Raw genomic sequence first — 13,364 nt, 5'->3', positions numbered from 1 at the left:
AGTCTGCGAAGACAAAGTTTTGGTTATGTTCTTAATTTTAGGCGTAGAGAGCGCGCCTCTATGAAGAATGTAGAGACGATTTGATGACTGTACTGACGCGTTCCTTCCACCTTAATCTGTCGTCCAAAATGACACCAAGTTGATGGTGTGAACAGACCGGAGTGGGCGGGGACCTAGCGAGACAGTAGGGGTATAGGTGAACTGTTTCCGATGCCGTGGCTTGGTAATAAGATTTCTCTTCCCAGCGCTTATGTATTACGTCATTTAATTAAGTAGAACCTTTGTGGGTGTTAGTTTGGCGGTGACTGAAGCGGGTCCGGTCTCGCTACTGCGTTAACCTGGTATTACGGGGGTGTGACCCAGGTCATGTCAGCCCATATAGTACAGATGTGTTTGCACTGAGAAAAAACGAAATCGTCATGGTTTACACGTCAGCCAGTCCGTTAACGTCTTTTTTATGAACAGTTTTTCTGTGAAGTCCTACTTAAACTGTAGTAGATTTTTAGCATAGTCATTCACACCCACCCGCAACACACGAGGGAAGAGTGTAGGGCGTGAGGGCTGAGTAGGCGCATTTATGAAGTCGTCAGACACTTGGTAATTACAGGTGACGTGAGTCATGAAGTCATGGGGTTAGAGACGGACTTTACATTCCTTCAGCGCACGCACGTATACATACCGGACACACAGCCACGGAAGCACTCCCCACAGGTTTGGTACACACGTGCCAGGGGACCCACTCACATGCTTGAGACCCTCACACGTCAGAAAACCACATACCTGTCAGGGATGTAACACCACCCAGAAGAGCACACACCTGTTGAGACTCTCACACCTGTCAGGGATCAAACACCAGCCATAAGACCACATATCTGCCGAAGACCACGCACCTGCTAGGGACTCACACGTCAGGAAACCACATTCCTGTAAGGGATCTACACACCATCCAGAAGACCACACAGTTGACAGGGGACCCACACATGTCAGGAAACTGCATACCTGTAAGGGATCTCTGTACACCTGCCAGAAGGCCATACACTTGCCAGGGAACAGCACGCTTGTAGGGGACACGCTCTGCCTGCCTGTGGTTACAACGCAAGTGTAAAGTCACCTTCTGCAAGGCTGTTTCAACGGTTCTTGACGAAAGGTACGACGGTCTCGTTTCTGTAAAGGAGTCCTCATTTACCTGCTGCGAGAGGTAGCGCAACCTACAAAGGTCCTGGGTAACACCAAGACCCTTTCATATATTGACGTGCTTTCAGTGGACTGAACCAGGGCATGTAAAGCGTCTGGGGTAAACAATGGAAAGGTTTGTGGGGCCTGGATGTGGATAGGGAGCTGTGGTTTCGGAGCATTACACATGAACAGCTAGAGACTGAGTGTGAAGGAATGGGGCCTTTTTGTCTGTATTCTTGGCGCTACCTTGCTGAAGCAGGGGATAGCGATGCTGTTTTCCTGTGGGGCAGGGTAGCGACAGGAATGGACGAAGGCAAGCATGAATATGTAAATGTGTATGTATGTAATGTCTGCGTATGCGTATGTGGTCGTTACGTACATTTGTGTATATGAGTGGATGGGCCATTCTTCGTCTGTTTCCTAACGCTACCTCGCTGACGCAGAAGACAGCAATCATGTATAATGAATAAATAATATATATATATATATATAATATATATATATATATATATATATATATATATATATATATATATATGCTGAATCAGCATATATCATTTACTATATTTTTAACTCATACTACTCAGGTAGACTGCCTATAACCTGGCCAAAGTTCATAGCAGGGGTAGTCAGACTCATTTGGAAATCAGTAAATTTGAGAGGATAACAATAAAAAAAAAAAAAAAAAAAAAGTTGGGGCGAGGGAGCAGCATCGGCAAACTTGAGGGAAAATAACATATTTTGGAATTGGGTTAATCGTGCAAACACAAGACAGGAAATGATAGCATCAGTCAAGGAAGCAGATGGATGTATCAGGTAGAAATGAGGTAAATGTGAATTATGGGGAACTGTTAAATATGTTAGATGGTAGATGATGGAGTGGCACCTGTGTTTTAGACGTTGAGGTATGGGAAGTGGAGGTGGTAAACGCCCTGTGAAAGTTGAAGTGTGGCAAAGGGCTGGTGTGGTTGGGTGTGCAGCTGAATTTCTTGGGAGAATGAAAGTGGTATTAATTTGGCAAGTTGACGTTTTAACTATTTTATAGCTCATGAGAATGAGGCCAAGAGTAATTGTTCGAAACACTGAAGTACAAGTTTTCTTGGTTTACTTTATAACAGGTAAGTTGTGCGAGTGGCGACTTGAGAGGCTGGTGGCATGCGGAGAGCTACTTTATAACAGGTAAGTTGTGCGAGTGGCGACTTGAGAGGCTGGTGGCATGTGGAGAGCATGATACTGCGAAGGAACAACTGTGGCATCAGTCGTGGTAGAGGATGTGTGGATAAGTTGTTTTCCTTGAGGAATCTTTGTGAGAAATGGATCAAGAGAAAAGATATGCTGGGGTGGATAGGGATTTATATGGCATTTATGGATCAAGAGAAAACATATGCTGGGGTGAATAGCTGCTTTGGGTAGGTAACATGTGAATATAGCTAGAGGAAACCTACAAGAACCAGTGTATATCGAGAATAAGGCATATCTGCTAGTATGGAGAGAAGAGGGAAAGTGGTTCCAGGTGAAACAGAGTTTGCACAGTGGGTGAATTATGTCACCATGGCTGTTTCACGTTTATGGATGGGGTGGAGGTAAATGCAAGGGTCTTGTGTAATGGGTTAGGTGTGCAGTCTGTTGGGGGTGAAGGTGCGGTATGGGAGGCGAGTCAGTTACTGTTTGTTTTAAGATGCAGCTTTGATGGCCGATTCATGAGAAACTTCAACTGCCATCGAATGGAGAAATGTGAATTAATATGAATACAATAAGGTTATTACGTTTAGCAGGTGGACTAGACAGAGATGGTTGGAGTGTGAGTTTGAGTGGAGACCTTGGGAGGAAGTATATTGTTTCAGATGAAACCATGGGAGCTGAGGTAAGGTGTAAGATCTTTCTTTGGGGGGGAGGGGTTATTTTCCATAGCGTAGTTGTCCCAGATGTGTGGATGCAAAGAATAGGCCATAGATGAATAGTAAAGGGTATTTCTAGATGAAAAGCTTGAGGATACTACATGGCATGAAGAGGGGTGATCGAATAAGGTATATGGTAAAAGAGGTGCAGTAGGAAAGTACGTGCGAGAGTAATGTTGGTGGTTGTTTACCTGGAACAACTCGGCCCTTTTCTTTTCCTACTCGTACACACACCTTACTTTGATAAAATCAACTCACGGCTTCCAGTGACTTTCCTCCTACACTTTCCACACAGCATCTTGGCTTTCTCCTCACACTGTACACTAGTAATACCTCCCACAAGTTATCTCTATCAGTTATATGATACTCTCCGTATTAATAAATCCTTTTGTTAAAGCAGACACCTGATCTACCCACCTGCACTCCCCAAAACACCACTCCACAATCTAACATTCTCTACATGCAGTAATTCTGTCGCCACTCTCCCGTACAACTTACCAGATACTCACAATAAATTCTTACCTCTGTAACTTTTAATCATTTACTTTCGTTCACCTTGCTTTTATAGTGGTACTGTACCAATCCTCAGGCATCTCACCAAGAGCCATACTTACACTTAGAATCCTAAAATCCAGTCAATAGGTTGTGCATGAGACCTGAAAATTTGTAAGAACTTGGTCTTCCACAATGAATTAGGAGGTTGACCTGACGCATGCAGCCTATCGTTATCACCACAACCAATGTTCATGCCATACTTATGAAAACATTCTTACTTTTTCTCTTATTTCATCAAGTAAGACCAAGGTCATAATATCACTAAAGTACAAACAGTTTCATTGCATTTAATATTGTTTTTAGTACTTGCAGCCCTTTTACTTCTACCTACATCAGCCAGTTTATTACATGGTCTACCTATCTACATACATCTGATACCCATCCCCTCTGCAAACTCCCTTCAGGGCATGGCCACAGGCAAGTCTCTCCATGACTGGTGAACTTCAGTGCTGCTTCTTAGCCTCGTGCCTCAGCCTTAACAAGCCACTGGTAAAACTAGTGCTGTTTTGTAATGCTCCTGTCTAACGTTCCAACCTACAACTCCTCATTAATATTCCTACCTATCTCTATCCTTACAATTTGCCCAAAGGCAGGGTTAGCACACAGCATTCACCGCAGGAAAATTGTTACGAAGAATGAGCTTTGTGAGGCAAGTGTTGTGTGACAAAGAGATTTATGTTTGTGGACAGAATACCAACAGGCCTTGTGTGAGTGAGGTAGAGAAAAAACTGCTATTTAGGACAAAGAGGGCAGTGTGAAAACTTTAGTGCTAGCTCGCTATGCATCCGTCACTAACCTTCCAAATACTCAGGTATGCAATACCTTTCTAATGCATACTTAAGCCACATAACATACAGTTTGTCTTCATGTTATCCACTATCCAATTTCATTAAATTACAAAAGTTACCTGTCTTTACTACTGCTCTTATTTACATAACATGTAACTGATTAAAAGTTAAAACTGCCAAAACTAAGCTCTCCATCATATAACCAGACTGATGAATATCCATCCTCTGTCATTTTTACAGCAGATTTCATAAAATTCCAATACCATGTATACTCACCCACTTTCCAGGTAGCTTACATTATGCATGTAAGTGGATGCAGGTTTAAAGATTTGCTCTAGATGGCTTCTGGGTTGTTCATCCACTATCATATTGAACTAAACCCATGCACACATTACATATGGGACACAAAAAGCTTATCCATCTTCAGTTAACAGGCAATGGGCATAAAATTATCAACATGCAAAAATAATTTATTTTTCTAATACATTAATGTGAATATACACGTTTCTCAGAGGAAATAACGTGGAACTTGGCAATTTCAGTAGTATATACACATCACAGTTAAAAAAAACCAAGTTAAAGGACATGTCAAATACTAAAGTATTTGATATTTGTTTACAATTTTTTGGTAACTTTTCCTTTATCTTGTCTTCTATTCCTTGGACAACATACAAATAGTATAAACTTTTTTTCAGTCATGCTCTGGCCCAGAGTTACTATATACTTGGATTTCTCCATGGAAGGACTTTCTGATATACAGTAACGATATAAATGCTTTTTTTTAATACTTAAGATCTCCAATTCTAATAAAAAGAATCCTATTACACAACAGTAGTCTACTTTCAAATAATAATCAGACTGACAAAGTAACTCCAAGACAGAACATGTTATCTTTTTGTCGTTTCTCTACCAATCAGTTCAACTTAAAAACATTTGCACTGCCTATCCATCAATTAGCCAGTCAAGTTCTTAGATTTATACAGAAATTAAAGTCTTTAGATGTACAACTATGAGAGAACATTTTGGATTGTACTGTATGTACTGCTTCAGGGGATAGCAGTTTGTGTAAAGCTAAACTCAACCTAACATTTCCTTATTTGTACACAAATTTTTGCACAGAGATCATCTCAGGGCAACGAATATTTAGGACATGCTATAGTTTACCCAATTCATTATCAGCTTAACACTGCTGTTATCAGGCAAATAAACTTACTTTTAACAATATGCTGTGGGCATTTTTGTATAACCTGAGGAAATTTAAGGCATTCAATTATACAGACTTGATGATCTTAAAATTTTAACCAGGAGATTACAAACAAACTGTCAACCTACAAAACCAAATGTGTAATCAATAGCTTTTGCAATTTCGTACATACCAAACCCTGGTCTTGTTGCAGAATGTGACTTGGGTGAAAATAAAAAGTACTTAACATTCATAACACATTTTTAAATTGCATCATTATTGGATCAACTTCTACCATTTGATAATCCACTGTAAGAATAAGTAATTTTCCTTAATAGGAAATAAAAATTCATAACTAGTGAAAGAAAAAGCATTCACACACACATATTGCAAGGTCTTTACTATTAAAAACAAAAAAAAAGTATTTAAACTGATTGGTATAGAAGTTTAAATACATATATAGATATATATGATCTCTTTCTTTATATACATATGTACATATATACATTACTTTTTAATTTTTGTACATTAGAACTGTGTATGGCTGTAAAATATAACACATGAAGACCTATAATTATGCAAAGATTAAATTTGTGAAGTTTCAGGTATGATGAATGTCCCTGGGTTGTGGAGGGTCAACTCCCCTGACATGAACACTGCACTTTCAACTACACGACCTAAAAGTGGCTATCGTCGTCTATCTCTTGAACGGGATCTATGACGACCATTCTTTTTGGCTTTGTGAGGTTTTCCAAAACCATTGTCATAATACTTTTTATTTTCGTCCCTATCATACTTCTTCTTTTCAATATCATATCTATCAAATTTATTATTATACTTATTAGAATACTTGTCACCTTTTTCCTTATTTTCATATTTATTTAGTTTCTCTTCTCTTACATACCTATCATTCTTTTCATACCTATCACCACCTTTAGGATATCTCTCCACTTTATCATACTTTTCATATCGATCATACTTTTCATAATTTCTCTGTGGTGATCGGGAATGAGACCTGGATCTTGATCTTACAATCAGCCCCTTGTCTCTGTAAAGGAAAAGTTTTAATTAATACAATTTTAAAGACAGTGTATTCTCGTGTATTCTCAATGATGTACCATACAGCACACACATCTATATATATATATATATATATATATATATATATATATTTTTTTTTTTTCATACTATTCGCTATTTCCCGCGATAGCGAGGTAGCGTTAAGAACAGAGGACTGGGCCTTTGAGGGAATATCCTCACCTGGACCTCTTCTCTGTTCCTTCTTTTTTTTTGGGGGGAAAAAAAAAAAAAAAAAAACGAGAGGGGAGGATTTCCAGCCCCCCGCTCCCTTCCCTTTTAGTCCCCTTCTACGCCTTCTATATATATATATATATATATATATATATATAGGAGTGAATGTTGGGGTGAAGAAGGTGGTGAGAGTAAGTGAGCTTGGGAAGGAGACCTGTGTGGGGAAGTACCAGGAGAGACTGTGTACAGAATGGAAAAAGGTGAGAACAATGGAAGTAAGGGGAGTGGGGGAGGAATGGGATGTATTTAGGGAATCAGTGATGGATTGCGCAAAAGATGCTTGTGGCATGAGAAGAGTGGGAGGTGGGCTGTTTAGAAAGGGTAGTGAGTGGTGGGATGAAGAAGTAAGAGTATTAGTGAAAGAGAAGAGAGAGGCATTTGGACGATTTTTGCAGGGAAAAAATGCAATTGAGTGGGAGAAGTATAAAAGAAAGAGACAGGAGGTCAAGAGAAAGGTGCAAGAGGTGAAAAAAAGGGCAAATGAGAGTTGGGGTGAGAGACTATCAGTAAATTTTAGGGAGAATAAAAAGATGTTCTGGAAGGAGGTAAATAGGGTGCGTAAGACAAGGGAGCAAATGGGAACTTCAGTGAAGGGCGTAAATGGGGAGGTGATAACAAGTAGCGGTGATGTGAGAAGGAGATGGAATGAGTATTTTGAAGGTTTGTTGAATGTGTCTGATGACAGAGTGGCAGATATAGGGTGTTTTGGTCGAGGTGGTGTGCAAAGTGAGAGGGTTAGGGAAAATGGTTTGGTAAACAGAGAAGAGGTAGTAAAAGCTTTGCGGAAGATGAAAGCCGGCAAGGCAGCAGGTTTGGATGGTATTGCAGTGGAATTTATTAAAAAAGGGGGTGACTGTATTGTTGACTGGTTGGTAAGGTTATTTAATGTATGTATGACTCATGGTGAGGTGCCTGAGGATTGGCGGAATGCGTGCATAGTGCCATTGTACAAAGGCAAAGGGGATAAGAGTGAGTGCTCAAATTACAGAGGTATAAGTTTGTTGAGTATTCCTGGTAAATTATATGGGAGGGTATTGATTGAGAGGGTGAAGGCATGTACAGAGCATCAGATTGGGGAAGAGCAGTGCGGTTTCAGAAGTGGTAGAGGATGTGTGGATCAGGTGTTTGCTTTGAAGAATGTATGTGAGAAATACTTAGAAAAGCAAATGGATTTGTATGTAGCATTTATGGATCTGGAGAAGGCATATGATAGAGTTGATAGAGATGCTCTGTGGAAGGTATTAAGAATATATGGTGTGGGAGGCAAGTTGTTAGAAGCAGTGAAAAGTTTTTATCGAGGATGTAAGGCATGTGTACGTGTAGGAAGAGAGGAAAGTGATTGGTTCTCAGTGAATGTAGGTTTGCGGCAGGGGTGTGTGATGTCTCCATGGTTGTTTAATTTGTTTATGGATGGGGTTGTTAGGGAGGTAAATGCAAGAGTCCTGGAAAGAGGGGCAAGTATGAAGTCTGTTGGGGATGAGAGAGCTTGGGAAGTGAGTCAGTTGTTGTTCGCTGATGATACAGCACTGGTGGCTGATTCATGTGAGAAACTGCAGAAGCTGGTGACTGAGTTTGGTAAAGTGTGTGGAAGAAGAAAGTTAAGAGTAAATGGGAATAAGAGCAAGGTTATTAGGTACAGTAGGGGTGAGGGTCAAGTCAATTGGGAGGTGAGTTTGAATGGAGAAAAACTGGAGGAAGTGAAGTGTTTTAGATATCTGGGAGTGGATCTGGCAGCGGATGGAACCATGGAAGCGGAAGTGGATCATAGGGTGGGGGAGGGGGCGAAAATTTTGGGAGCCTTGAAAAATGTGTGGAAGTCGAGAACATTATCTCGGAAAGCAAAAATGGGTATGTTTGAAGGAATAGTGGTTCCAACAATGTTGTATGGTTGCGAGGCGTGGGCTATGGATAGAGATGTGCGCAGGAGGATGGATGTGCTGGAAATGAGATGTTTGAGGACAATGTGTGGTGTGAGGTGGTTTGATCGAGTAAGTAACGTAAGGGTAAGAGAGATGTGTGGAAATAAAAAGAGCGTGGTTGAGAGAGCAGAAGAGGGTGTTTTGAAATGGTTTGGGCACATGGAGAGAATGAGTGAGGAAAGATTGACCAAGAGGATATATGTGTCGGAGGTGGAGGGAACGAGGAGAAGAGGGAGACCAAATTGGAGGTGGAAAGATGGAGTGAAAAAGATTTTGTGTGATCGGGGCCTGAACATGCAGGAGGGTGAAAGGAGGGCAAGGAATAGAGTGAATTGGAGCCATGTGGTATACAGGGGTTGACGTGCTGTCAGTGGATTGAATCAAGGCATGTGAAGCGTCTGGGGTAAACCATGGAAAGCTGTGTAGGTATGTATATTTGCGTGTGTGGACGTGTGTATGTACATGTGTATGGGGGGGGGGGGGGGGGGGGGTTGGGCCATTTCTTTCGTCTGTTTCCTTGCGCTACCTCGCAAACGCGGGAGACAGCGACAAAGTATAAAAAAAAAAAAAAAAAAAAAAATATATATATATATTTTTTTTTTTGCTTTGTCGCTGTCTCCCACGTTTGCGAGGTAGCGCAAGGAAACGGACGAAAGAAATGGCCCAACCCATCCCCATACACATGTATATACATACGTCCACACATGCAAATATACATACCTACACAGCTTTCCATGGTTTACCCCAGACGCTTCACATGCCCTGATTCAATCCACTGACAGCACGTCAACCCCGGTATACAACATCGATCCAATTCACTCTATTCCTTGCCCTCCTTTCACCCTCCTGCATGTTCAGGCCCCGATCACACAAAATCTTTTTCACTCCATCTTTCCACCTCCAATTTGGTCTCCCACTTCTCCTCGTTCCCCCCACCTCCAACACATATATCCTCTTGGTCAATCTTTCCTCACTCATTCTCTCCATGTGCCCAAGCCATTTCAAAACACCCTCTTCTGCTCTCTCAACCACGCTCTTTTTATTTCCACACATCTCTCTTACCCTTACATTACTTACTCGATCAAACCACCTCACACCACACATTGTCCTCAGACATCTCATTTCCAGCACATCCATCCTCCAGCGCACAACTCTATCCATAGCCCATGCCTTGCAACCATACAACATTGTTGGAACCACTATTCCTTCAAACATACCCATTTTTGCTTTCCGAGATAATGTTCTCGACTTCCACACACTCTTCAAGGCTCCCAGGATTTTCGCCCCCTCCCCCACCCTATGATCCACTTCTGCTTCCACGGTTCCATCCACTGCCAGATCCACTCCCAGATATCTAAAACACTTTACTTCCTCCAGTTTTTCTCCATTCAAACTTACCTCCCAATTGACTTGACCCTCAACCCTACTGTACCTAATTACCTTGCTCTTATTCACATTTAACTCTTAACTTTCTTCTTTCACACACTTTACCAAACTCAGTCACCAGCTTCTGCAGTTTCTCACATGAATCAGCCACCAGCGCTGTATCATCAGCGAACAATGAGAGGTGTTACTTTTTTCAAATGTGCTGCTAGACAATCTATAAACCATATTAAACATTAATTGGATCACGTACAGACACAGACACACAAAATGGGGGAGTTAAACTTTTGATCTTTAAATATATGAGAGAATCAAAGACTGGAGAAAATCTGGCTTACATACAATGATGTCGTGTGTCCTTATGGTCCTTGTAATGTTTGTTAACATTAGCCCCAACATCATACTTAAAACAATGGGAAAACAAGACTAACTGCCATTTCTTGAAGGAATTTTGACTAAGGAATCTGATCACTTATCCTTCAAGATCTAAAGGAAGCCTACCAACTCGGAGCTATATTTATTTCACTTATTATACATAATCACTGTTTCCCATGTCAGCAAGGTAGTGCCAGGAAACAGACATTCACATACACATATACATACATAAATGCCCATATATGCACATATACATACACTCACACACACACATACATATATACACATGTACATATTCACGCTTGCCTTCATCCATTCCTGTTGCTACCTTGCCCCACAGGAAACAGCATCGATACCCCCACTTCAGCGAGGTACCCCCAGGAAAACAGACAAAAACATTCATTCACAATCAGTCTCTAGCAGTCAAGAGTAATGCACCAAAACCACATCTCCCTAATCCACATCCAGGCCCCACAGACCTTTCCATGGTTTACCCCAGATGCTTCACATGCCCCTGGTTCAATCCATTGACAGCACTCGAGAGCTGTATTGTATCATTATTTTTACAATGCATGATTATTTTGTAAATATGTCTGTAGTTATGTCTGTTTTTATGGATACTGTATATGTGATCCCACAAGTCTAGAAGATGAATGTAACCATGTGAGATGTACCTTTAGGCAGTCATGTTATCCCAAGTGGTTTGTGAACAAGGCTTACTGGAAAGCCAGGAAGACATTTTATACATCTATTAACAAAAATGTGGATAAAGATGATAGATCTAAATGTTTGGTGTTGCCCTATTCTCCTAACTTAGCTAAAGTAAGACATGCTAAAAAAAATCAAACATAATAACACTATCAGTAAGACCTTAATAAAAAGATGGCCAAATTATCTGAATATTTGTAAGGTTTATGCCATTAAATGTAAGGCATATAATGATGTATACACTGGCCAGACAAGTAAAACAGAAACGGAGAGATGCTACTTGCACAGTCATTCAGTAAACAGAGGTGACCACAGTAAAGCTAATGCTAAACAGTCAAGAAAACAATAAAGCTAATGCTAAACAGTCAAGAAAACAATCAAACTGTAGACCTCAACAACCCAATCACACTGTACCCCTTATCGGATTATGCTAACATGTCACTTAATTGCTAATATTAATAACTTTATGTAGTCCCCAGATAACTGTAAAGTACATCTTAATATCAATTAAATCATTATGAAAGAATTATCAAGACAAGATAACAGGTTTGCAAAGGGGTACCATCTTACCACCTCTCTCTTGTCCTTTTATTTACTAATCAATGTGACTGCCTCACACTACATTCTGTTCTCAAACATTACATTTCCAACACATCTACCCTTCTCCACATATCTATAGCCTATGCCTAGCATCCATACAACATAGAAATCATTATAAATTACTAAAAACACACCCATTTTGCCCCTCCCCAAAAGATACCCATGTCTCCCTCCATTCCACACATTCCTCAATGCTACCAGAACTTTCATCCACACCTCACGTATACTTTCATGGTTCCATGTGCTGTCATGTCCACTCCAAGGTATCTACATTCCACTGCCTCAAAATTTTCTCCATTCAAATTCACAACCCAAATACCTTGTCCCTCTGCCCTGCAAAACCCTATAACCTTGCTTTTGTTTACATTTACAAAATAAAAAGGAGGAAGGGAAAATGATGAGAGTGATAGCTTCCCATCTAGTTGTGGGCTCAAATACAACAATCCTTTCAATGTCAAAGCCCCTCCCTTTGTAACTTTAAGGATAAAATAATGTACACAATCTTGAAGTAATTTCAAACTTACTTGTTCTTAGTGAATCTTGGTGGTGGAGTGACAGTAGGTGATGGAGATCTGGAGTATTTTTTGTTCCCTCGGTGTTTGTCTCGGGAATGAGACCTTGATCTGGTTCGTGACCTGGAGCGAGATCTAGAATGAGAGCGAGAGGAACGAGAATCTCCTCGACGTTGCTTCTTCCTCGTCCGACGGTGAGAGGATCTAGAATGGCTACGACTGCGGCTCCTTGATCTGCTTCCACTGCTCCCACTTCGTTTTCTTCCAGAGTTTCTATAATGTATTACAATGCAATTTACAATCTACTTTTTTCATTCCTAAATGCATTATTTCCTGATATCCTGTCATTTAATAGGAATATTATCATCATCATTTTCTCTACATAATACATGACAGCTCAAAAGTCTACATGAACTCATGTTCTTTGTTTCTAATGATACCTCACTGACATAGGAGGGGAAAAGTATATATTGTTATCCATATTATGCAATACCATGGTCCCACCCCTTCCATGGGGCTAAGACCACTCATTCATTACTTATCATAAAATGTAACACCATGGAAAAATGACAACCTAAGACTGAAAACATGAACATAATGAAGCAAGAAGTTGATGACAGCATTACACAATTCCTCAACCAGTAAATCCTATTGTAACTTGACAGGCTATTCATATCCTTCCAATAAATAATACAAACAATGTGTGCATTATGCACAACAGGTAATGAGGCTATTTCTGTCTGTTACTGGTGCAACATCAATAAATCAGGAAACAGGACCCTGTACAAGTGAGGGGGAAATAAAAACAAAATATCACAAAGACTTCAAAGCAAAAATAAATGGTTCACACAATAAAACCCAGACATTCTTTTTTAGACCTACACTAGTTTTAATTAAAACAATGACAGCAACTTGAAATGATAATTCACCTCCACAAAAAAATTTTCATTACAGAT

The 13,364-nt window shown here is 40.3% G+C and overlaps 1 protein-coding gene across 2 annotated transcripts in view; it reads right to left on the bottom strand.

Annotated features, from left to right (window-relative positions):
* Positions 1 to 4,875: 4,875 nt before the first annotated feature.
* Positions 4,876 to 13,364, bottom strand: part of LOC139766122 (cyclin-L1) — a 73,574-nt gene continuing 65,085 nt past the window's right edge. For both annotated transcript variants that reach the window (XM_071694345.1, XM_071694346.1), the window contains 2 exons: positions 12,421 to 12,681; positions 4,876 to 6,648 (listed from right to left, as the gene is read on the bottom strand). In XM_071694345.1, coding sequence (XP_071550446.1) covers positions 6,288 to 6,648; positions 12,421 to 12,681 — 622 coding nt within the window. In that variant the 3' untranslated portion in view covers positions 4,876 to 6,287. The remainder of the gene's footprint in view (positions 6,649 to 12,420; positions 12,682 to 13,364) is intronic.

Source organism: Panulirus ornatus, chromosome 57 (assembly GCF_036320965.1).
Source record: "Panulirus ornatus isolate Po-2019 chromosome 57, ASM3632096v1, whole genome shotgun sequence".
NCBI classification, from domain to species: domain Eukaryota; kingdom Metazoa; phylum Arthropoda; class Malacostraca; order Decapoda; family Palinuridae; genus Panulirus; species Panulirus ornatus.
The sequence above is the reverse complement of the archived record's forward strand: the minus strand, read 5'-3'. Positions and strand labels throughout refer to the sequence as shown.